Source organism: Petaurus breviceps, unplaced genomic scaffold, assembly GCF_028583685.1.
Source record: "Petaurus breviceps papuanus isolate PSGF00001 unplaced genomic scaffold, PetGlider_PUasm1.0 90760, whole genome shotgun sequence".
Taxonomy (NCBI): Eukaryota; Metazoa; Chordata; class Mammalia; order Diprotodontia; family Petauridae; genus Petaurus; species Petaurus breviceps.
Window position 1 is genome coordinate 427,385 of NW_027187338.1, and position 26,767 is coordinate 454,151.

General features: G+C 38.9%; 2 protein-coding genes across 2 annotated transcripts in view; both read right to left on the reverse strand.

Moving 5' to 3' along the window:
• The window catches only part of LOC138146178 (NACHT, LRR and PYD domains-containing protein 10-like), a 294,893-nt gene extending 291,008 nt beyond the window's left edge, over nucleotides 1-3,885 (reverse strand). Inside the window, exon 1 of the mRNA XM_069067880.1 lies at nucleotides 3,876-3,885. The gene's annotated coding sequence lies outside the window, so the exon portion shown is untranslated. The remainder of the gene's footprint in view (nucleotides 1-3,875) is intronic.
• The window catches only part of CSMD2 (CUB and Sushi multiple domains 2), a 1,071,431-nt gene that overhangs the window by 243,373 nt on the left and 801,291 nt on the right, over nucleotides 1-26,767 (reverse strand). The window contains exons 26-28 of the mRNA XM_069067881.1: nucleotides 19,510-19,712; nucleotides 8,540-8,731; nucleotides 1,935-2,073 (exon numbers count right to left, since the gene is read on the reverse strand). Coding sequence (XP_068923982.1) covers nucleotides 1,935-2,073; nucleotides 8,540-8,731; nucleotides 19,510-19,712 — 534 coding nt within the window. The remainder of the gene's footprint in view (nucleotides 1-1,934; nucleotides 2,074-8,539; nucleotides 8,732-19,509; nucleotides 19,713-26,767) is intronic.

The following is a 26,767-nucleotide window of genomic DNA, read 5'->3' on the forward strand; positions in this document are numbered from 1 at the left end:
AATAACTTCTTTTATTTTAATTTAGTTTATAAAAATTATTTAAACTAGCTTTTTAGTTGAATCTCTAGGATTTTCCAAGTATATCATCATATTGTTCCCCAGTTGAAATAGTTCTATTATGTCATTGCCCATTCTTATTCCTTCAATTTCTTTTTCTTCTCTTATTGCTATTGCTAGCCTTTCTAATATGATAATGAATAATACTGGTTATACTGGACTTCCTTGTTTCACTCCTGTTCTTATTGGGAAGGCTTCTTAGCTTATCTCATTACAAATAAAGTTTATTGATGGTTTTAGGTAGATACTTCTTATTATTTTAAGGAAAAACCCATTTATACCTATGCTTTCAAGAGTTTTTAACAGGAATGAGTGTTAGTTTGTCAAAAGTTTTTTCTGCATCTATTGATATGATCGTATGATTTTTAATGATTTAGTTGCTGATATAATTTATGTTAATAGTTTTCCTTATGTTAAACTATTCCTTAGTCCACATTCTTTCTTTTTCTTAGTCCACATTCTTGTTGGCCTATCTGCAGTTATCTGGTACTGTAGATTAAATCCCTTTATGGTGAAATTCTCTTTTTTTTGTTTCCATGGTATTATAAATTCTTGAGGTAGCTAGGCAGATTGGTGGTAGAGTGCTAGGTCTGGATTTCAGGAAGATGAGTTCAAATCCGGCCTCAGACATATACTGGCTGTGTGACCCTGAGGAAGTAACTTAATCTCTGCTTGCCCTAATCTACTGAGGAAGGAAACAGCAAATCACTCTAGTATCTTTGCCAAGAAGGGTCATGCAGAGTCGGACATGACTGAACAACTAAAAATAACAACATAAATTCCTAGTTTGCCTTTCTTTCTCTGTCTGCTTTGCTAGCATTACTTCTTCCTCCCTGTGCCTAAAGTGTGGGTATACACAAAGGACTCAGTATTTAATCCCTATGTTTCCTTCTCTATTTTCTTCCCCTTGGGGATTTAATCTATTCTCATGGCTACAATTATAACCTTATGAAGTTAAGTCTTAAATATACATCACCAGCTCTTATCTTCCTATCAAGTTCAAGCCTGCATTTCCAAATACCTATATAATCATCTACCTCTCCCACTATCACCTTGGATTCACTATACCCAAAACAAACTTAGCATCTTCTCCTCTTCACTCCATCCCCAAAACAAATGAACAAAAGTACTCAAACTCTCCCTCTGGGATTATTTTTCCCAGCATGTCTTACCTACTCCAAAAAGTCTTTCCTAATATTACAACCCTTTGTTTTCCTAGCATCCTCTGAACTTCTGAACCACTGAACCTTATTTTATGTTTAATATAAGCTTCCTCATACTGATACTTACCATATATATTTAAGAACATGCACTCTCTAAGGGGCAGCTAGGTAGCACAGTAAATAGAGCACTGGCCTTGGAGTCAGGAGGATCTGAGTTCAAATCCAGCCTCAGACACTTAACACAAAAAACTAGCCTGTGACGTTGGGCAAGTCACTTAACCCCAATTGCCCTCCAAAAAGAAAAAAAAAAAAACATGCACTCTCTCCCCAGCTATACTCTAAGGCCTTTCATATTTCAGAATATACCAATGTCTAATATAGTCCCTTGTATATAGCAGACACTTAACAAATATTTATTGTTGATGAAAATGATGATGATAGTTTCTGTTGACTAAGTGACGAAAAAAGGACAGAGAACAGAAAAATGACTATACTTTCTTCTTACAGAGCACCTTTCTGACTGTTCTGTAAACTTCACACTGAGACCTTCTCTCTGGGCTAACCCAAAGAGCTAGATCATGAAACCCCCCTTCCTCAACTGGGTTTGAGACACTGGCAAAGGGGATTCTCTCCACCCTTTTTTCACCCTCATCAAATCCCATCCCTTTTTCACCCTGATCAAATAAACAGATTTCCCAGAAGAAAGGTACATACGTGTTAAATACTAGAGCGATGACATAGTCAGGAGAGACGGTCACTTTCCAGTCACATTCTTTGCCTGGAGGGTAGGGTTCTGGATAATTTGGGGACAGAATAACCCCTGAAGGTCCTGTCAGATCACCACCACAAGGAGCTGGGAGGGAAAGAAAGGGATGGTAAGTAGTCCTTGTCTCTTTCCCAAATACTCTCATATGATATAGGGGAAAGCCAAACTCAGTCAGTCCCTCTAATTTCCCTGCCACCCATCCCCAAATCCTATCCAAGAAACTGGCAAGGACTAGAAATTAATTTTTATAAACATGTCTAGGTATGTGCAAGGTATCTCCCATAATAGAGTCTAAGCTCCTTCAGGGAACAGATCATTTTACATTTGTCTTTGTATTTCCACCAAGGAAGTACACCTAGCAAATGCTTAATAAATGCAAAATGAGTCATTCATTCATTCATTCACCACAGTAAGCTAAATGTCAAGCTGATTGAAAAAAATAAAATAAAGATTACAAGCTGATATTCATTTCGACTATCAATGTTCTATAGTTTAACAAAAGCAAGACCCAGCTTAGGAATGGGTTATATTCTGAGAAGTGATCTGCAAACTAGCTGTCTGGGAATTTGAAAATATTTTCCCATAGATATATAAAGCAGGGTTCCCTAAGAGGTGGAGATAAACATCCCCATCAAGACATTTCAAGGATGAAGGTAGCATGAGACTAGAGGATACAGAAATGTCCTCCACCCAGTGAAACTGTCATGGCAGCCTTCCCATTAAACAACTCTAAAGGATTTTGCCATCAGCACACTTACCTGCTTTTATATACGCATATATACATCTCAAGGCTTCAGATATTTATTAAATTGTTACTTTCTCACAAAATGTTAAAGGCCTCTCTTACAAAATGGTTTTTGATGATTGTAGGCCAGTCCACAAACACCACCTAACCCACAATATTCCTGAACTGCAGCAGTTCTTGTACTGGGTAAAATATTTTCTTTAATAAAATTCTTTCATGTTTCCAAATCAGAAAACTACCATTTATTTCCTATATGTAGTCCCTAATATTCTCCAGGAGGGCAGAAGAAAAGGAGTTTGAATGTATTGACTGAGCATCTCTCAGGGCAAAAGATACAGATAAAAGCAGAGAAATTCTAGAAGAAAAGGGAGGGATGGAGGAAGAGAGAGCTCCTGAGGCCATGCCAGGGGAGACAAGTCTTCAGCTGAGGAGCCATGAGTAATAACAACAGAAGTAGTGCAGTAGTAATCCTTAGAGCCGGTGGGACCCAAGAGCCCTAGTTCAGTCTTTGCCTGAAAAGAAATCACTTCTACAACATCCCCAACAAGTAGCTATCCAGACTCTACTCAGAGACTCTAATGAAAGAAAACTTTGCCAAGGCATCCCATTCAACTTTTAGATAACTTCATTAGGAAGTTTTTCTTTATATCAAGCAGAAATTTGCCTATTTGTAAATATTCATACAAGTAGCTCATATCTAGTGCTTTAAAATTTAAAAAATACTTCATATTTATATGGTGCTTAAAGGTTTACAAATAATTCTCCTCAAAACAATCTTTGGATGCAAATTAGAGCAAGTATTAGGATTGCCATGTGATAGATGTGAAAAATGAGTACTACATGGACAGGCTTAGGTTTTGTGAAACCATGTCCAGGTTTCTTTTCACTCCACATTTCACTTCCCAATCTCTAATTTTAGATAAGGGATGTTATTAAGTAAAATATTTTTAAGTTAAGGATATCTTCTTAACCCAACACAGCTTCTTGGGGATAGAGGAATTGTGTATAAATATGACAGAATCTATAATGGCACCTATATTTAGAAGATAAGCCAGATTTGGGATAGAAGATCTAGAGGATATAAGTATCATTTATTGTCTATTTTAAGAGTTAGAGTTTAGCACATCAATGTAATCTGAACTGCCCCCATGTACAATAAAACCAAAAGAGTTATTACAGTTTTCTCTTGGTTATAGATTTCCACCTTGCAATAAGAGAAAGGTTCCTGATCCTTGAGTTTAAAGAGAAGCTGAGGTAAAACCCAGAGAAAAGATAATTCAAAATCTCTGAGTAAAAGGAAACCTAAGGCTTTTACCACTGTTTACTGAAATTCTAACAGACTTTATACCCTGGACAAGTAGGCACCAATGTGACATTTCTTGCAAGCCCCAAATCTTGACCTAAGTGTTATAGCTAAAGAAGGTGAAAGGGAGTCAGATGAAGGGTTCAGAAAGGTCCATAGAGGACCTGCTGTCAGGATATGGCAGGGAGGGGCAGCTCTCACCTCGGGCAGAGGGAAATACATCCACAACAGAAATTTAGAAGCCTCAGTAAAAGCCTTCTTTGTAGTTCTGTCTTGATGGCCAAGTGGTTTCACAGAAAGAGCAATGAGTGACTGGGAGTGAAGAGGCCTGGGTTCTAGTACTGGTTCTGTCGCCAGCTTATTCTATGGAAGGAGTTTGGGCTGTTCACTCTATAACAGCTCACATGTCTGGAGTGCTTGAGAGGCTTAGCTTGAAGGATCTTTAAGGTTACTCCCAGATCAGTTCTAACAACTTTATCAATATGAGAACAGGGAGAATTCGCCATATAAGTATGCTCTTACATCTTCCTCAAGATGCATGAAGTAGATTTTTTTGAAAAGACAAATTCATTACAGTAAAGACCTTCAAACAAAAATCAAAGGAGAAATATATCACTTAACACAGTGATACTATGAAGCAGTCAATAGAGGATGAAATGGTGAAATCCATACCCAAGTTTAACTTCAAAGTAATTGAGTGCTTTTTAAGGCTGAAAAACAGATGGGATTTTTTTTCCTCCCACAAGATACAGTCAGATATTGCAAAGTTAAATGTACCTATATAATAGCTAACCCACTAACAATGAATATGCATTTGGGAATGGTCATTTTTTTTCCTACTTTCCAACATAAAACATATACACAATATCATCCTACTAATGAATGGATTTTTTTGGATTCTAATTATATATTATTCTCTTAAAACTTCACAGATTTATTATAAATGGGCATGTATGCACATATGATCTTTTTTTTTTGGAGGGACAACTGGGGCTAAGTGACTTGCCTAAGGTCACATGTCTAGTAAGTATTAAGTGTCTGATGTCAAATTTGAACTCAGGTCCTCCTAACTCCAGGGCCGGTACTCTATTCACTGCGCCACCTAGCTGCTCCCACACATGATCTTATACAAAAGTTTCTGTTGTGATTCTCTTAGTTTAATTTTTTTTAAGCATTCAATATATCCCAAATGCAACCACAACTAAACTTCTAGGGCCAGGGTAGGCTGACCCCTAAGAAGGTAGTCACTGGTTTCTGCTCCAGCAGGAAAAGACAGAAGATTTGTGTCTGAGGGCTTTGACTAATTCAAGACACCCTTGTCTCTGGTGTGCTTTGTCCAGATGAGATCCCCTCTGTCCTGACCTCTGTGTAATTCCTATGCCCTTCGCAACTAAGGAAACTCAACCTAAGAGGTGAAGTAACTTGCTAATGTAACAAGTAATAAATGGAAGAGCTAAGATATAAACCCAGCAGATTCTCTAAAGAACTGAGAACAGAACGCAATGACTTCCTAAGCAACTGGGAGCTCTCCATGGGTTACCCTTTTTCTTATTAGTGAAGGCTAAACTCACAGCAGGTGTGCAGTGAGAACACACAACATCCCCCATTCTGGTTGACAAGGAAGTAAAAAGGCTGTGATGTAGGTCAGACAACATAGAGCTTTCAAAGTAGCATATAGGAAGACATGACATTCTAAGGCAGGAGCCCTAAGTTATGAACACACCTCATAAAATATGTGTGTGTATATATATATATACATATATATGTGCATATATATACATATATACATATATATGTATATATCTATATCTATGTAAGATTTGGAAAGGACGTTAGAAATTATCTAATTGAATATCCTCGTTTTACGGACAGGAAAACCAAAATTCAGAGAGAAGAAGTGTGGTGACACAGCTATAAATCAGTCTACATCTGTTCAGCACTCTGGGCCTCAGTGTTGCGAATACAAAAAGAAGCAAAGACAGTACCTGTCCTCAGAAAGCTTACAATCTAATGGGGGGACCAAACAAAAACAAATATATGCCAAGTAAACTATATACAGGATAAATAGGAAATAATTAACAAAGGGAAGGTGCTGGAATAAAGAAGAGTTAGGAAAGACTTCCTATAGAGGGTGAAATTGTAGTTGGGATTTAAAGGAAGACAGGGAAGGCAGTACACACAGATATGAGGAAGAAAAGCATCCCAGAGCCAAAAGACGGCACGCCTTTTTCAGACCAGCGAGGAGACCAGTGTCACTAGATCAGAGTACGTGTTGGGAAACAAGATGTGAGTAGACTAGAAAGTGAGGAGGGTGCTAGATTATGAAGGGTTTTGAGTACCAGATCATTTTATATTTGATCCTGGAGGTGAAAGAGAGTCACTAAGTTGACTGGGAAAGGGAGTTGACTAGGGGGAATTACACACTGAGATCTGAATTTTAGGAAAAACGCTTTGGTGGCTGAATGGAGGATGGATGAAAGTGGGAAGAGACTTGAGGCAGGCAGAGCCAAAAGCAGGGTATTGTAATAGTCCAGGTGTGAGGGGATGAGGACCTGCATTAAAGAAGGGGCACTGTAAGAGAAGAGAAGGAGGTAAATTGGAGATATATTAAAAGGATGGAACTAACAGGCCCTGGAAATAGATCCGCTATGGCAGGTGAGAATGAGAAGCTAATGATGACTCCTAGATTGCCAGCCTAAGGGACTGGGAGAATTGGGTTGTCCTCTATAATAACAGGGGCAGCAGTGGGTGAAGGGAATGTTCAGAGGGAAAAATAATGAATTCAGTTTTGGACATGATAAGTTTGAGATGTCTACTGGACATCCAGTTAGAGATGTCTAAAAAGCAGTTGGAGATGCAAGTTTGGAAGTCAGCAGAACTTGGAAGAGGATAGGAAGATTAAAGAATCTTCAGAATAAAGTTGGTGATCAAATCCATGGGAGTTGATAAGATCACCAAGTAGTAGAGAGAAGAGAATAGGGCCCACAAAACCCTGAGGGACATCTACAGTTAGAGCATGTGAGGATCTGGAGGAAGATCCTGCAAAAGAGACTAAGCAGGAGAAGTCAGATAGGCAGAAAAACCAGGAGAGAGAAGAGAGTATCAGGGAAAAGGAGGAGCTAAAGACTCAGGCCAGAGTTTTTCTCTACTACGTTGTACTGACTAGAAATTCTATGAAAAAGAATGAACTTCTCTTACCTAAATTTATTTTTCAAACCAGTGTAAAAGTTGTGGAATGACTGATCTTGAGCTTACATTTTCTTTAACTCAATCATATGTTTATTGTCTTTACATCATTAGCACAGAGATGTTTTTTTCTGGGAATTTGCTGAAAAGAGTAATTTTAGAACCCATTTAATGAACTTGAGGCCCTCTTTCTAGAATTTGGGGTGTTGAGTAAGTTGTGCTAGCTGCCATCATTCATCCCAATCTATTCAATCAAAGGTATAATTTAGATACAGTGTGTCTCCAAATGCTCAGAATGAGACACACTGAGTTTAATCCAAACTAATTTGCCTTCCTATCTGGTTCAACTGAAGCAAAAAAAAAAGGATCTAGAAGAAATAAGGGTGGAAGCTAAGATCATGCATTGATCTCTCCATTTCTACCACCTCTATAAATGATGACTCTTAAATCTGTATTATTAATACTGATTTGTCTTCTGAGTTCCAGATTCCTATTTCCAGCTGCCTGATGATTATCTTTACTTAAAAGCCACACTAATACCAAATGAGATATTTGTAAAACTCACAGAACAGTGCCCAACACAAAGTAGGTGCTTAATAAACGCTTTTTCCCTCATCTTTCTTCTCCCAAGATTACCTTAGCCCATAAATTTGTTCATCCTTCTGACTACCTTACCTGTCAGTGATAATACTATTCCCCTGGTTTTCCACGTTTGTAACCATGAAATTATCTTTGTCTCTATTCTTTTATCTCTCATATTATATCTGTTCCTGCCTCTCTATTTCCATTGCCGGTACCAAAAGTACAAGCCCCGTTATCACCAACTTGACTTCCCCATGGCCAAACTGGTAAAGCCAAGATTTTAATTCAGTTTCTTTAGACTCCAAACTCAGGACTTTTCCATATCCCACTGCCTCATACAGAGAAGCTATTCCAAATTTACTCTAACACTCCAAAGATTTACAAGTTCCAGGGGCTTCCTATCCAGTGTGGATTTTAAAAGCCTCAGCTTACTCTTCTTTCTGGCCACCTCTCTACTCACTGTCAGGAAGGATGGAAATAAGATCAGGTAACAGAGAGGAAATTCACAATTGTATGTAAGCAACATCTGATCAGATTTAGTGACTGTTTAGGTTGAAGAACGCATGATGGTTAGAAATTTTTTGTAGCTTTCTATTCAGGCTCTTTTCTCTCCTCATTCCCTTGTGAATAATTGACAGTTGAGTGCCATTTAATTTTTGGTCTTTCTTCATTTTGTTTTTGCTAAAGGACATTAAAGAAATAAAAGAAAGAAATTCTTCCAACCAGCTCTTCTATACCAATGCATGTAGGGGGATCTGGTTGCCAAAAGAATCTGTTCTCAATCTTCACACAGCTGATCTGGGCCATTCCCTGGAGAGCATAACCAGGATCACATTGGAACACAATGGAGTCACCAGCTTCCCGGCTATCACCACTCCGACTCCCATTTTGAGGAACACCAGGGTCATTACAGGAGGTTGCTGTAGACACTGAAGAAGAATAAGAAAGAACATCATTGGATGTGTGTCTCTTTAATAGGCAAGCCCAGAGCCCCAATATTATCACTAGATCACATCACTTACTATCACATCACTATCATACCACCACCATTACTCAACTTCCATCCAAGTCTTGAAAAGCTTCTAAACAAAACTTCTTAAAGACTCATTCCTTATCTTATGTGCATGCACGTACACACACACACACACACACACACACACACACAAAGCATTATTGTAGGTTTGACCCATGACTCTAAAAACTACTCACTCCTCACCAAAATATTTGTAAATCTCTCCCAGTATATTCAAGTAGAAACTTAACGAATATATTTTGATAATGATGATGAAAATGACGAACACAAGTCTTTGTAGGCTTGTTGCTTACAATCTAAAGACAATGTAGAAAAACTCTTATGGGAAGAAAAGAAGTACACAATCATTTATAGTGAGTTCAACTTTGCTCAACTTTTACTAACTTAAAATTTACTAAGATTTGTGAGAAAATTAAAGGAATTAAGATGCATCTGGCTAGAAGTAAGATCATTAAATCCATCCCCTGATGTCTGGCTATATATCAATGTTATGAAATAAATTATTAATAATCATGGAAAGCTACAATTGGGAAAGGTATGGTGGGAGAAAAAACTAAAGAAGTCATTTTAGTTCTTTTCTAACATGACATGATGAAAACTGAAGAAGATATATATGAGAGATTTTGTGGAGACAAAAAAAATAAAATTTAGGTACTGACTGGACAGGTGGGCTGGGTGAAGGAGGAGTTGAGGATGACAAGGAGGTGCTAAACCTGGGTAAATTGAAGAATTAAGAAGGATAGAAAAATAATTGAGGGGAAAAAGACAATGATTACTGTTTTGGATATGTTTGGTTTGAGGTGTCTATTAGTTTAAGGTGCCCATCAGACATACAGTTTCAAATGTCTAGAAGGCAATCTGTGATGCAAGAGTATAGGTGAAGAGACATTCGGATAACAATGAACTCATGGAAATTAAAGAGATCATCAAGTTACAGAATAAAGAGAAAAAAGAGAAGAGGACCTAGGTTAAGGCCCAGAGGCAGACCTGTAGTGAGGAGTGACAAGGTTCAAGACCTAGCAAAGAAACTGAGGGTCACAGAGGTAAGTGGAGAACCAGCAAAGAGAAGGGTCACAAAACCCCAAAAAGGAGTCAATATCCATCACGGGATGGTGATCAACAATGTCGAAAGGTACAGAGAGGTCAGGAGGAACAAGAATTTCTAACTGTGCAATTGGCAAATGTGTAAAGAGCTATTTAAGTTCCATTAAGATGGAAACCAGGCTGCAGGGGACTTAGAAATGAAGACAGGACATAGAAGTACCGAATGTAGATGTTTTTTTTTCAAGAACTTTAGCTGAAAAAAGGAGAAGAGTTTTAACATGATAGTAGGAAGGGTAAAGATTTAGTTAGAGGAGATTTGGGCATGTATACAAGTAATAAACCAGATAGAAAGAGACTGAAAATTAAAAAAGGGGAAATTGATAGTGGGTATATTTGGAGGAAAACAAGGGAGTGAAACAGGATCATGGGTACATACAGAAGGTTGACCTTAGTAAAAGGTCACTTCTTCATCAAAAACTAAAGGAAGAGCAAGAGGCTTATGTAGGAGGCATTACAAGAAAGGGAGAAAAGAGTATATAATGATTGACTTCATTTTTTTTTTGGTAAAGTGAGAGTCTTCAGCAAGAAGGGTATCTGGAGAAGGCGCTTGGAGAGACTCAAGGAAAATAGAGAAAATATATGCAGCAGCTGTGGTAATAAATGAAAGTTCATACAATAGCTCCTTATTTCCCACCAGCTATACTGCTTTTGGACTTCTGTGGACTTCTCCATCATGATCCAGGAACCTCTTCATTGGGAAATCTCATCATATTGCAAGAACAAATCATCTGTGGTATTCACATCTCTTCAGTACTTTCTCATCCTCTGATTAGACGGCTGAGCCAAGGGTTCCAAAATTTCCCTTCAAAAGAGGAGGCCCTTCATTTCCCAGCAGCCATATTGCTTTGTGGCTTCTTTGGACTTTCCATCATGCCCCTCACACCAAGTACCTTCTTTTACTACCCCTTTTTCCTCCTGCCTTCTCCCGCCTCTCCCATCCTGCTTTTCAGCTATTTTTTGTGTGTTGTCTTCCCCTATTCCAATGTAAACTCCTGTATTTGTATACTCAGCACTTACCACAGTGTCTGGCACAAAGCAGGTATTTAATAATTGTTTACTGACTGATTGGTAAATGAGAAAGAGAATTAATTAGGAAGGAGAAGCACTGTCTAACTCATTCCTGTTTCCCCTCTAAGCCAAGGACATTGTTCTATGTTCTCCGAGACCTCCGTCTTTAACTTTCCTCCTTATTTTACATCACCCAGATTCCTTCTACCATGACCTCTTCCTTCGCCTCTGACTCACATGAGGTGACCCTTCTCCTTGTCAAGGCAAACCCTTCTACAAGCACAAGAAATCCCATTTTACCCCATCTTCTCTAACAGACTGCCCCTTCTATAATATTCCCTCTTTCAATTATCTTCAATCTCTCCCCATCTACTATGCTCCCCGACATACATACCCTCAAAAGAAACCCCACTATGCTAATTATTATCCCATATCTTTCCCGCTTTTTGTAGCTTAACTCCTTGAGAAAGCTATCTATAACAAGGGCCTCTACTTCCTCTCCTCTCTGTCTTCTTAACTGTCTGCAGTCTGGCTTCAGACCTCATCATCCAACTGAAAGTGCTCTCTCCAAATCTGCTGCTGCTGTTCAGTTGTTTCAGTTGTGTTTGACTTTTCATGACCCCACTTGGATTTTCTTGGAGCAGTTTACCATTTCTTTCTCCAGCTAATTTTACAAATGAGGAAACTGATGCAAACAGGGTTAAGTGACTTGCCCAGAGTCACAATGCTAGTGTCTGAGGCCAGATGTGAATTCAAGTCTTCCTGACTCTAGGCCCAGCACTCTATCCATTGTTCCACCTACCTGCCTCCTTCAAAGTTACCATTGACCTGTTAGTTACCAAATCTAATGATCTTTTCTCAAACTTCATCCTTCTTGACTTCCCTGCAGCCTTTGACAGTGCCAATCATACTCTTCTCCTTGATACTCTCTAGGTTGTTGGGACATTACTCTTCCCTAGTTCACCTCCCACCTATCTGACCATTCCTCAGTCTCCTTTACTGGATTTTCACCCAGGTCATACCTGATAACTCTAAGTGTTCCTCGGGGTTATAAGTTGGGCTCTCTTCTCTTTTCCCTCTCTCTCTCTCTCTGTGAAATCACTTAGTTATCTCATCAGTTCCACTGGATTCAGTTATCATCTCTATGCTGATGATTCTCCAATTGCTACCCAGACACTCTGCTAACCTCCAGCCTAACACTCCAAAAGCTTATTAGACATCTCAAACTGGATGTCCTATAGACATCTTAACCTCTATATGTTCAAAACTGAAGTCATGATCTACCTTTCACCCCAATCTTCCTCTTCTCCAAACATTCCTATTATTTTGATAGCACCAACCATCCTCCCAGTCCCTCAGGCTTGCAGTCTAGTTGTAACCCTTAACTCCTCATCCTGTCTGACTTCACACTCACAATCTGTTGCCAAGGCCTCTTAATTTCACCTTTAAACATCTCTAGTATATGTCCCCATCTCCTCTGATCCTGCCACCACCTTCACACAGGCCTTCATCTCCTCATACTTGCATTATTCCAGTAGCCTAATGGTTAGCCTACCCGCCATAAGTCTCTCCCTACTCCTGTTCATCCTCCACTACATCGTCAAAGTGATTTTCCTAATCAGTAGGTCTGATCATCTCACCATTCCATTCAATAAACTTTAGTGGCTCCCTATCACCTCTGGGATCCAATATAAATATAAATAAAATGTATATTTGGCATTCAAAGCCCTTCATAACTCCTTCACCCTGCCCCCAACAAGTATTCTCCGATCTAGTGACACTGGCCTCTGGCTGTTTCTCAAACAAAACACTCCATCTCCCAACTTTAAGCATTTTCCCTGGATGTGACCCATGCCAAGAATGTCTCCCTATAGTCTCTGCCTCTGCCTCCTGGGTTCCTTCAAGTCTCAGCTAAAATCTCACTTTCTACAGGAAGATTTTCCCAAAAATTCCATTACAGTGGCTTCCCTATGTGGATTATTTACCTTTATCCCATATATAGCTCACTTTTATACACTTGTTTCTATGTTATCTCTCCCATTAGATTGTGAGCTCCTCAAAGACAGGGACTATCTTTCTCCTTTCTTTGTATCCCCAGTACTTAGCTCAGTGGTTGACACACAGGAAAATGCTTATAAATGTTTATTGACTGTGAGGAGGAAGATAGTAGAAGTGATTTAGGCTCAAAGTTTGGCATCACTGTCATCTTCTCTCAAGTCTCTTGCCCTCTTATCCTATAGCTAATCTTGCACTGCCAAGGCCCAGTCACAGATTTTGACTAGCATCCAGTGACTTTACTCCTAGTAATGTACTGCTAAATGCAGCTAGAGAAAATCAGAAAATCATCTTGACTAGTCACTACAAATTTATATTACCTTATCTCAACCAGGCCCTCAATGCAGCAAGGCAATCCCTTTATACTTTTCTATCAATTTGCTTTCTCACCTACCACATGGATTGTTCCAAAACTTTTCATTCCTCTTGAATGTACCCTCTGCTCACCTACCCGCCCTACACACATACACACATACTTCTTCTCTGACCATCCTCTTTACAGAGAAATCTAAAATCTACTTAGTCTGGTTAAAGGAGATCTAGGGTAGGATTCAAATTCTTCTGACAGAATGAATCACTCTTCCTGTGGATCTAATTTGCATGACAATAAGGGACTCCTCACTGAGAGGTGGAAGGAATTCCATGCTTTCCTTATTAAATATGAATCTACCATCCTAGAAATATAGATAGATAGAGATAGACAGACAGACAGACAGACACAGACAGACAGACAGACAGATAGATAGATAGATAGATAGATAGATAGATAGATAGATAGATAGATAGATAAACAGACTCTAAACAAAAGCCTAGGAAGCTGATCAACTCATCCAGAGAATTTGTCTGACTAGAAGGCAGACAGGGCAGGAAGACTGTAGACACTCTGTGATATTTCCTTGTGGTAGAAACTCAGACAAAAGCTGTCTGTAAAGTATGCTGTTTGGACCAACAGGAATCATTTCCTCCAAATGCTAAAATGAACCAGACCTTTAAGATGCTGGTCTGCTCTTGTAAAGTAGCATTCTCAGCATAAGAGACATGGGCGACACTGTGAACTTAGAAAAGTTAAGATCTGGCAACATATGGGAAATAAAGGTAAGAGAAGAACAGAAGACGACACTGAGTTTGTGAGTATGGGTGAATAGGAATGTCTTATCCTGTCAGGTAGACTGGGTTAAGGTAAGGTTTACCTCATCCCATGGGGCAGGGAGCAAGGAATCAAACCAGGACTTCGGCTGGGAAGACAATCTTATAAAACAGTAAAAATCAATAGAGATAAATAAAAATCTATAGAAAATTGGCATGAGACCTATCTAAGCCACATTCTCCCCAAAGCATTCAGAGATGAAGCTGACATAAGTAGAACAAATGGAGATGAGAAACAAGAAGAGAAATGCTCTTACTCTCAAAAAGCAAAATGCTTCTGAGGAAGATGTTAGGCAGACTAACATTAACAAGATGAAAGTTCACTGGAGATAAATAGGAAGTTCTATATTTAGACAAAGAAAAGTCTTACCTAGAGAATAGTTTGTATTAAAAAAAAACTAGGCCTTGGTAGGCAGTAAGTCCATGAATCAAGTACAATGTGAATGGTAAAAGAATAATGTGATTTTACACTAAATTAATAGAACACTAGAGTAGGAGAAACAACATGGCAAAGTAGCAGGAGGAAGTATAGTGAGCTCCCTGACTAAACTCCTCTAACAAGACCTAGAAAATGAGGAAGATCAAAGCCCATTCAGGAAATGCAAGAAAAAGTCACGGTGACAGCATAGGATGCCATAGAGGGACAGAGAGGTTTGTGGATACTAGTGATGGAGTTTGGCTAGGTGACCACATAAAGCACACCAGTGGCCAAAAAGAGGCTGTACTAGGATGACAGCAGGTCTTAGACCCATACCTCAGCATGGTGTAGGTCCAATTGCCAACTGGAATCTTTGTCACCCATCAGCCAGTTCAAGGTCACAAATTTAGGTTAGACTGAGGAGGGGCAATAAGTAGTTACTAGCCCTAGGCAATGTAAAAGAGGGAAAGAAGTTCAGAAGCAATATAGCTCAGGTCCCAAGAGCAGAGCAAGTCTCAGTGCTAGCTTTTAGCCCAGTCTGAAGCCTTCGGAGAAATAATCAGGACACCAAAGGGGAGCCTGCAGTTCTATCACTCTGAACCAGCAAAGCTTCCCAGCTAGCTGACAGTAGCTAAATCCAAAAGTAATCTACTGTTGCTCAGACCCAGACTGAGATCAAGAACTTCCATAGATCAGATTATGGAGGCAATAGTCAGATTTTGTTCAGGATTAGACTACTTTGGGAGCACTAAAAGCCTTCAGGTCCCTGATTTGAATTGTCCCTGAGATCCTAAGATTACAATACTCAATATCCCAAGAAAGCAGCAACAGGATAGGTCCAGGACTTCCCTCCAGAAGTATTCAGAGGCTGGTCTAACAAAAATTCTGAAGTCAATATTGGCTGTAAGAATGAGCAAACAGAAAAAGAAACCTACTGTGAAAAGTTCTTAGGGTAAAAAGGATACCTAAAAACAAATTCAAAAGAAGAGAATGACTCCAAAACATTCATAAGCATACCTTCAAAGATAAAAAAAAAAACAGGGGCAGCTAGGTGGCACAGTGAATACAGCACCGGCCCTGGAGTCAGGAGGACCTGAGTTCAAATCCAGCCTCAGACACTTAACACAAAAACTAGCCATGTGACCTTGGGCAAGTCACTTAACCTGAACTGACCTCCAAAAAGCAAAAAAGAAAAAAAAACAGACTGAGTACAACTTAACTAGAATTCCTGGAAGAGATGAAGCAAGAGTCTAAAAAAATTTTTCTTTAATGTTTTCATTAATGAAATAAGAGCACCGGAGGGGAGGAAATGGAAAGAAATGAGAGTTATGGAAGAATGAATTGGAAAGGTAATTAACAGCATGACAGAAGAGGTATAAAACCTTGATGAAGTAAAAAACTCCCTGAAAATTAGGATGGACCAAATAGAAGCCAATGACTCCATAGGGCAACAAGAAATATTAATGCAAAGTTAAGAGATAAAAAAATAGAAGAAAATGTGAGGTATCTCATAGCCAAAACATGTGACCTAGAAAAGAGATAAAGGAGGGAAAAAAATAAGAACCACTAGGCTACATGAGAAAAAAAATAAGGAGCCTAGACAAACTATTTCAAGAAATCTTAAAACAACAACAACAACAACAAATCTCTCAGAGCCAGAGAATATGTGGGAAAGAGAAAGAATCCTTTGGTCAACTCTTGAAAGAAACCTCCAAATGAAAACATGCAGGAATATTAGCGCCAAAATTCACTGATTTCAGGTCAATGGAAAAATACTTCAAACAATCAGAAAGAAATAATTCAAATACCAAGGATCCAAAGTCAGGATTACATACAATTTAGATGACAACTATAAAGGGGTGGAGAGTTTGGAACATGATATTCCAGAAACAAAGAAAATAAGCTTAGAGTCAAGAATAATTTACCCAACACAACTGATCACAATCCTACAGGGGAAAAAATAGAGCTTTAATGAAATAGAGGGCTTCCAAACATTTCTGATTAAAAGACCAGAGTTGTGTAGAAACTTTCAATTTCAAACACAGAAGTCATGAAAAACATAAAAAAATAATCATCAAACAATTATAAAGGACTAAAAATGGAAAACTGCTTACATTCTAATATGTGTCTCATCTGAATGCCCTCATCATCATCAGAGGTCATACTGCAAGACTAATTTGGACAACATCTAGAAGTGATTCTTGATGATCTTAAGAGAAGAATGGAAAGAAAGGGGAAGAGATACACTAGGGAGGGGAGGTGGGGTAAAGAAGGATGATTAGGGGAAATTGTTTCACATAATTATGATATACAAGTATACATTTATCCAAACAAGGGGAGGGGTTGTGGGGAAGTAACTGACATTTGAACCTCACTCTCATCTGCACTGATCAAAGGAGGGAAGAACACATACACACATACAATTGGGTAGGAAATATATTTCACTAAACAGTGAAATGGAAGGGAAAGGAGAGAAGGAAGAAGGGGGAATTAAAGGAAGGGTAGCTAGGTGGTACAATGGATAGAGTGCTGGGCCTAGAGTCAGGAAGACCTGAGTTCAAATCTGGCCTTAGATATATACTAGCTGTGTGACCCTGAGCAAGTCACTTAACCCTGGTAGATTCAGTTTCCTCATCTGCAAAATGAGTAAGGAAATGGCAAAGCCACTCCCAATATCTCTCTCAAGAAAACCCCAAATGAGATCATGAGAAGTCAGACATGATTGATATCACTCAACAACAACAAAGATTAAGAGAGGTATTGGTCCTAAGCAAAGCAGATTCTAAATAAAGATATACATAAATGTTGATAGCACTTTTTTTGGTAGCAAATAATGGGAATCTGAGAATGTACCCATAAGTTGACGAATAAGTTATGGTATATGAATGTTACTATTATACTGTAAAAGATGATAAAGGGGATGGTTTCAGAGAAAACTGGGAAGACATATAAACTAATCCAGAGTAAAGCGAACAAAAACCAGGAGAACAATTTATACAGTGACAAGAATATGTTAAAGACAAACAATTCTGCAAGTGTCAAGTATTCATCAGTGTAATAGCTAAACATGATTGCTGAAGACTAATAATGAAACATGCTACTCACCTCCTGATAGAGAGGTGAAGGACTCAAGATTGTAAAATGAGATACATATATTTTTGGAACAATTAATGGAGAATTTAGCTTTACTTGACTATCATGTTTGTAACAGGGGTTTTATTTTTCTTTGATTCTCAGTGGGGTAGAGGGAGAGAAGGCAGATTTTTTATCAAAAAAATAAAATATAATTTTAAAAAGTAAAAGACTAAAGTTCAAGGTTAGGCAGGTGACAGCTTCATTGTACTCTGACCTTGTCAAGTTAAATATGTGCTGAATCCAGTTCTGGGAACCACATTAAGAGGTACATTTATAAGTTAAATATATTCAGAGAAAAATGACCAGAATGCTAATGAAATTTGAACCATTTATATAAGGAAATAAAAGAACCAGGGATATTTAGCTGAGAGAAGAAAAGAAGAAAAAAATTCAGTCCTAAGATGATCAGTGTCTACAAATACTAAAAGAATTACTGTGTGGGAAAGATATTTTTCATATTCTATGGGCCTCCTAAGAATGATGATCAGTTAGAGGGAGCCCAAATTTAGCTTAACTTGAGGAAGGCGTTTTATGCCAAGAGCCATCCAATATTGTAACAGCTTGCCTTGCGCAATAGTGAGCTTGTTGTCACAGGAAGTGCTCCAAAAGACTTGGACAACTAAGTTCACAGTAGAAAAGTATGACATTCATTTTTTTAGTCCTACTGCTATGCCTCCTCCCCACCATGCACCCATAATTATGCCTCCTCAATTCTGTAGTGAACAGAAATTCCCTCAATCTATTGCCATATAGAAAGGAGTTGAAGAAAATAAATATCCAGGGCTCAGCTAAGACATAGGGTCAAATGTCTAACCTATTCTTTAATGGCTAAATGAGAAGTCAAACGGCAGACAGGTTTATGCCTCAGGAAGGCAAAAACTAATATAGAAAATATACAAATTTATCCCAGAGATAGATAGTGGACAGAGAGATGAATTGCAATCAGAAAGAGTTTAAATTCCCCCTTTTAATACTTATTAATTGGAATGACCATGGAAAATTCATTTAAAATACCTATAATTACTTACCTTGTAAGGATCAAAGGAAATAATATAAATAAAGTACTTTTCATATCTTAAAGCATTACATCAAAGTCTTATTAAAGGCCCACACCAAGTACCAGAGAGACATCTTCATTATCCCCTGTAAGGGTAACAGTCATGTAGGCAGCCCACTACATAGAATGCTAGACTTGGAGTCAGGAAGACCACAGTCTGAATCCTCCCTCCCACACTGACTAGATGTATGACCCAGGGCAAGACACTCAAGTTCTCTCACTTTCACTTTCCTCAGGAGTAAAAGTGGACACAGCACTTATCTCACAGAGTTATCATGAGGATCAAATGAATGAACACATATAAAGTGTTTTATAAATCTGAAAACACTATATAAATACTAGCTCTTTTTCTTATTTCTTCTTATTCCTGTCTCTAGGCTTCTGTTGATGAAATTTATCTTCACCTAGAATCCCATTCAGGCTCATGTTCTCCTATCAGAAGCCTATCTTTCCTTCAAAAGGCAGCTCAAGTCGTATTTTCTCCATCAAGGATTCCCTGACTCCTGCAGTCAATGTGCTCTGTCTCTGAACTCGCATTCACATAGGACTCCTCATTTTGTCACTAATCATAGAATGCTTTCATCCTGCTGGCTAATTATTTCAGTATGCGTCTCGTCTCTGCTCAAGAACAAGAATGGGTTCTTCTCCAGTCCTCCTGGGCAGAATGATATTGAAAGGCTACATAAATGCCTGCTGAATTGAAATAAAATTAAATGAATAGAGGAGAGCTTGGAATTGGGAAAGCACTAACCTGAGAACTGAATGGCAAAGCCCTGCTTACTGGTAAAGAAATCAGTGTTGAATTGTAGGACAACAGAGCTGAATGTGCTGTGGATGTTGCTGGGAAGCATGGGGCCACTCAGCTCCTTTAGGAGAATCCCACTCTCCACAGGTCCATCCCAGATCCTCAGTACATCATGGACCTCTTCTGTGTCAAATACCAGGAAATGGAGCCTGAGGAAAAAAGGAAGCATGGTTCACAAGGGCCTTATCATTTCTGTTTACCTTCATTTTCAAATCCTGACCAAAGAGTATATACATGCATTCAAACAAACATTAATTAAGCAATAATATAAAGTTCCTGTCCTACTGGAAATTACAATCTAGTAGTGAAATAAAACCTGAATACAGATAACTATAACATACAACATTATATATGACTGGAGAGTTTGTCAGTTAGTTAGCATTTATTAAATGATTACTATGTACCAAGTATATACTGTGCTAAATTATAAAACAAAATGTCATGATCAGCCTTGTATAAAGTAACTACCTTAATCAGGTGGTAACACTTCTATTGAATCAACTAAATGACACCATTAAACCAAGTATGGAAAGTCCTTAATCAATTTAAGAGGAATAAAAGCCTCTGGATGAAATGACACTACAGAGAAAGTATATTTGGATTAGCTTAAGAAACTTAGCCACACTCTGTGGGTTTTTGATAAAATAAGCAAGCCAATTCAGAGCCCAGGCATTCTTCTATGGAGTCAACCTAGGAGGGAAGCAATCCAGCCAAGTTCCTTAAAGAAAAACTTTTGGAGGGCTGGAAGGAGGAGATGAGACTATCTCTTCCTCTCTTCTCCATAACTGTAAAAGGGTGGAATATTTAGGACTTCTCATTGATGGCCTAGAAGTGATCCAACGATAGCCATAAGAGTCGGTCGTGTCTGCACCAGGAGCCAAGGACAAACTATATTCATTGGATTAATATAAACTTCAGGACTCTACAAAGAACCATGCTTTACTTAAAGAAACTTCATAAGGTCCATACTAAGGAGAAAAAAGGACTTCCAAAAGCTGTAAGTTGTAAGTTTACCCCAGACATGAATTCTCTAAAATTAAACCCACCTTCCCCTGCCTCTGTATGTATTTGTGACTAAGTGTTCCAAATTTGGGGGGAGAATGTTTATACGACCTGTTCTTACTCTTACCATACCACCTCAGAAAAAACTATTTCTAAAAGTTAATTAAGTCTTATCTAGATAATTGATATGAATGGATAATCAATAGAGAAAACATACTGGTAGGCCTCAAGAGTTAGAGTATTAGGACTCACCTTCCTCCCCCCCACACACACACACACCCTCAGGTTATCCCTAAAACCCAGAGAGAAGAAGTAACTGGCCCCTTCTAGGAATCCAACCTGCCAATGTTAGATTAGTTTGAGAGAGTGAAACCAAAGCCTCCTCTTAATATGTATAGTCTCTCCTGAGATGATCAGAGCAGGAGTGCTTCATTTTTTTTGCACTGCCATCCCAGCATCTTGCACAGTTTCTGGCACAGAGGAGACACTTAATAAGTGCTCTGTCAATGACTGACTGACCTTGTCAGACTTTCCCTAGCTGCACCCCTACTTCCTGCTTTACTCTACATATCCTGCTCTACTTACAGCCCATCCTTTTTCTCTATGCTTGAATGCGGAATGCTACCTCTACACTTGGAGCTCTCCTATCAGACCAAAGGAAATCTATCATGTCTTCCCCTACCCTACTGCCTGAATACCCCGCCTCACCTCCATTAGTAAAAGAAATAACAATGTTCCCTAAGATCGGAGAACACTTTGTTTTTGTCTTTGTTCCCCTGAGAGATTAGCACAATGCCTGCTCTTAATAAATGCTTATTGAATTGAATCCCTCGCATTTGCAGGCTGCTCAAATTGCTCCTGGAACACAGTTCCTCAGATTTCCCAGGGACTAAGGAAGAAAGAACAAAAGTGTATACAAATAAAACCAACTGTGGGGACAAACATTTGCATTGCTAAATCATAAAGCTAAAAACAACAGCTTCCATCACAGGGAGCAATGGACTGGCAACACAGGCCTACAGATCCCCTGTGATCTGTACTCAAAAAACTGATCAACATGCCCCAGTCATCATCAGTTCAATAAGTAAAGAAGAATCTTTGTTGTGACTTTATGACACTATAGCAATTCAAGGCTGATTTTGTCTGGGGACAGTCAGGATATCAGGTGTCCTAAACTGACACCGTACATGCTCTAAGGGAAAAGGAAGGGTTCGAAAAGTTCTACCAAGGACAGAAACTTCACTGATGTGCCACAAATTTCCCCTTGCCGTGTCCCACAGATGTGGCAGCTTGGAAGGACAGGTGACACATAAGACAACTCATGTAGCAAAAGATGACACAGAAAGGTAAAATGGAAAAATACCGGAGGAGGCTGGAGACTGAGAGCCACACTGCTCTGCTATAATGATGTTCTACTTGTCTCCCAGACTTCTTCCAATTCTGTCAAGTATGCTTAGGGCCACCATCATAGATACCAGCAATAAAAGCTTTCCCTGCTGCTTTTACTTGCTAGCCATAGGTAACTCCAGTGTAAGGAAATGGGGGTACTGCCCTAATTCCTTGATGTATAAAAGTCAGGGTCTCCCCACACACATGTCCCTCCAAGTCCTCCAGATAAGAATAGATCAAATCTAACTGTTTCACTTTGGGAGTATGGGGATGGTGTACCGTATTAGTTGGTGAACAAATTATATGGCCCACTATATTTAGGCCAGCTCCAGTCATGTTTTGCTTTACTCTCTGGCCATCTTCACACCAGCTGCCTTGCCACAGTGCAGATACACTCTACTTTCTTCTCTAAGCACAGTCATTAGCACATAAGAAATACTTAATAAATGCCTTTTCATTTATTTTTTGATTAATTCATAGGTTCTGTCTCTGAGACAGGAAACAGAAGAATCTTCTTTAGTTACAAGTAGAGAAAAGTTACACCATCGACCAACCAGCCAAAAGAAGAAAGGCACATCAATCTCTATGCCAATATTCATATTATTCAGGCAGGGCAGATATTATACCAAATTGATATAGAAACTGAGGCCAAGAGAGGTTAGGTGACAGTGAAGGGGCTAAAAGAACTCGGTCTCTACTCTGGAGCTTGTGCTTTTTATATTGGACTGTTATCTATCTAATCAAATAAAACTTGATTAACATTAACTCTCAGAAGCTGTGATAGTAATGGCAATTAAAGATTCCCCTGTATTGGCTTGGTTTTCAAATTGATTGTGTTAAAACCCAGAGTTTGTTAATCCCACCTGTGGGATGGGCTTGTTGATGTGAAAAGAAAGTCCTGAATTGGGAGGAGCTGGTGATGTAGATTTGGAGAGACACTAGAGAGAGGAGGAAGATTTTTTTGGAAGCAGCACCTCGTAGAGAGAGAGAGACTAAGAGAATTGCTGGTGGCCGCTTTAAATTGCCCTGGACTTTTGAGACCTGCCCCCTGAGCTGCCAAGGACTGAGGAGACATGGCTGTTTTGCTGGTACTTTGTCTGTCTGTTTTGATGTTGTTTTGCCAGATTTGTCCACTGGTGAAAGACAGTCCTTTTGTTGAAGAAGTCCTGGAACCTGGCATTTGGTTAAGAAGCCCTGAGACTGTCCTGCAGACAGAGAGTGAATACTGTCCACTGGTGAGGGACAGTACTGTTGTTGCAGGGGTCTGGAGACTGTCCTGCAGACAGTGAATACTGTCCACTGGTGAAGGACAGTGCTGTTGTTGCAGGGGTCTGGGAACCTTTCTGTTGGTTCAGAAGCCCTGAAGAAGGATTTTCTTGTTGTATGTTTACAGAAATCCTGGGAGAGGGCTTTGCTAATGTGTTCAGGGGTTCTAGGACTGTTCTACAGACAGAGGACAAATTCATGAAGGGACTGGCAATGTATCTTATGGCCTTGCTAAGCCTTGCCTCCCCAGGAACTAAGATTGCTGAGAACTTGCCTCCTGTCAAGATGAAGATAAGACCTCCATTTGGGTATTAAGTGCTGTGTTTAAACTTGATGTAACTCTGGGGTAGATTCAATTGTGATCCAGGGGTGGGGAACTTTTGACCTTATGTTTGGAAACTAATCTACATTTGAGAAGAGGGGCTTTGTGGTGGACTTAATTAAGGTATAGCCTAGGGGTGAAGAAGTATTTAGAACAGAGACTTTGTAATTGATTGAATGATTGGAAGATCCTGGGGTGGGGTAGAACTTGGAGATTATTTAATCACACTTAGTAAATGCTGTATTTGGAATGATGTCATGTTTTGATCTTCTCTGTTCTTGGTTTGTCACTAAATAAAATAGAGAGCACCTATGCTGGTATTTTGAACCTGGGAAGTTGCCTTCTTTTGGCATTACATTACAGAAGCCATGGCTAGGAACCATTAGGAATGGATATACTTGCTTCTGATAGGTACAGGGCTATCACAAACCCTCTGTCAGCCTCCTGCATTATTTTATTCCTCAAAAAAAAAAGTATCATGATTCTACTCCTCAAGTCCCTTCTTTATTCTGCTGTCCTCAAGAGATAAAGGGCTCACGGCAAAAGCTTCTGTTTAGGTCAAACTAGGGAAAGAAGAGGGGAGCAAATGAGGATTACATATATCACTTGGGTGAATACTGTAATGTAGACAAAAGCACACTGAACTGGAGGCTTCAGTTCAAGGACTAGTTGATCATTAATTCATTGTAATTATTATCATTATTATCTTAAGAAAAAATGCACAGCTTTTCTCAACCTCAATTTCCTCATCTTTTCAGGGGGGACAAAACTACATAGCCCACTTGTATCAACTATGCTTTAGTACATGTCGTGGATAGGATTCCAAACTGCCTTCATCAAAGGAAATTTTTTATCTTGGAGTTTCATAAACCAATGAAATCATAGGTTTAATCCATATCCCTATCCCAATATATGGACATACCACGTCCTTTTTTTTTAAACTCTCTCTCATTTACTACTTCATAGCTCTCATGGGATCAATTATTATGTGTATGCATATGATTTGCAAATATGCATACCCACTTTTAGCCTCTCTCCTGAATTCTAGATGTACTTTAGCTTCCCACAGGCATCTCAAACTTAATATATCTAATATGGAACACATATTTTTCTCCCAAGCCCATGTCTCTTCAAACTCTCCTATTTCTGAAAAGGGTAGAACCATCCTTCCAGTTAGCCAAGTTTTGACCTAGGAGTCGTCTCTGATTCTTTCCTCTTCTCAATTTACCATATCCAATCAGTTGTAATAACATGTCTGTTCTCTTTTTCCAGCATTTATTGTTATCTGTACCATTCTCCCCATTCAAATGGCCAGCATTACCTTACCTAAAACAATGCAATCTTCTAATTGACTTCCCTGAAACCATTCCACCTTTGCCTTCTCCAATGAATTCTCCTCACTTCTATGCCTTTTCATAGGCTATCCTAGATGCCTGAAAACCTGTCCATTCTTACTTCTGCCTCTTGGAATCCACAGCTCACATAAAACCTCAATTCAGGGCCATTTCTAATCTCCTCATTGTTAGTGCTAACCTCACTTTTCTATAGTTATCTTATATTTATATTCTATTACATATCTGTATACATAATGTTTTCCTTCAATATTATATAAACTTTCTAGGGGCAGAAATGATTTTGTTTTTGTTTTTGCTTGCTAAGTACAGTGCCTGGCACATTGTAGGGACTTAATAAATGATTGTTGAAATGAATTTACATTGTAAATTTCTTCTATGGAACAGCTGATTACATATGGCTAAGCATGTAAATATCCTCCAAAAGAGATAAAATCTTAAAAACTATAAGGTATCTTATGCCTTCTTTTTATTCCTTACTTTCTGTGAAAAAGTTAGAATGGTGCCAAATGGAATGGGAAATTGTTTTATAAGAAAAAAAACATGGAGCAATAATAGTCTTAGAAATTCCTTGCACTGAATGTTTACAAGAACTAATTCATACATCCATGTTAGAAGAGTCAAGAAATTTGCTTGTCCTTTAACATCCCGCTGTCATGGACTGAAGAGGCTCATGTCATAGATAATTATATTGCTTTTTTCCCTCTCCTAGACAAGTGTGGACTTTTGAACTGAGTTCATCTCCCATTCATAAAATAGGCCAAGAACCTTAGCTAGAAATGTTCTTTCGATAGAAATTAACACTGTAAGGGGGGAGTGGAGGGAGAAGCAGTCAATGAGGCTATCCTTGACAGTGATCAAGCAGGAAATACCCACAGCTAGAGGGGCTCAACCTAGAGTTGAGGTGAAGTCAAAAGGATTGCCATCTACTCAGGGTAATTGTAAAACTGCTTCTGTTGTTATCTGCATAAAATCCTGGGCTACAGTCACTATCATATCACAATCAGTGCCCTATGACTTTGGGGTCATGGAGGCCCCATGTCTGTACCTCTGCCTTAAAAGTGGAATTTGGATACTTAAGCAACAAAACTCTTTAAGGATGCTGTAGATTGCAACATTTATGACTATATATCCAGGGTTGCATCCTGTACATATGTGAAAAAAGATAGAATACAACCAATAACAGTTCTACACAGCAACAGGCACACAAAACAGTCAATATTAACTTTATCTGTGACAGTGTGTAAGTACAAGACCACAGCTGTGGCATCTGGCCTAGGAGGGAGACTAGATTTTCTCCTTCAAGCTGGTGTGATGCATCTAAATTTCCATGCCTTCACTCATGCAAAAGGGACTCTTTAACATGGTGCTGAGTGACTAGATCCCGTATTGTTACCCTATCTCTAAGAAGCAGAAAAAAATTCCTATTCCTAAAATCTGATCTCATCATCACCTCTTCTACAAAGTCTTTCCTGATCCTCTCCACTAGTAACAATATTTCTCCTACTCAGCCTTTATACAGCGGTGTTTTTACACAATCTCATGTATTTACTAAGCTAGAGGTCTTTGCTGAATATGCCTCTTACCCCCCTTTTCAACCCAAGTTCTAGGATAGTAAGGGGCCTGTCTTACTGAATTTTATATCTTCCCCCAGCACCTGGTATTCTGCACACCTGATTAAGGGGCTTGGGTTGAATTCCTGGGTGGGTAGACCATTATAGCATCCTATATCTGGGAGAACATGACTGTCCTATATAGATACACTTTGGGGATATTTTTCAAGGTCTTTAAGAGCAGGTAATTAATGCCACAGGCCCTGATAATGAGAAGTTCTTGCAAGAATCATCTTTTTTCAGTCTTTTAGAGATATGGT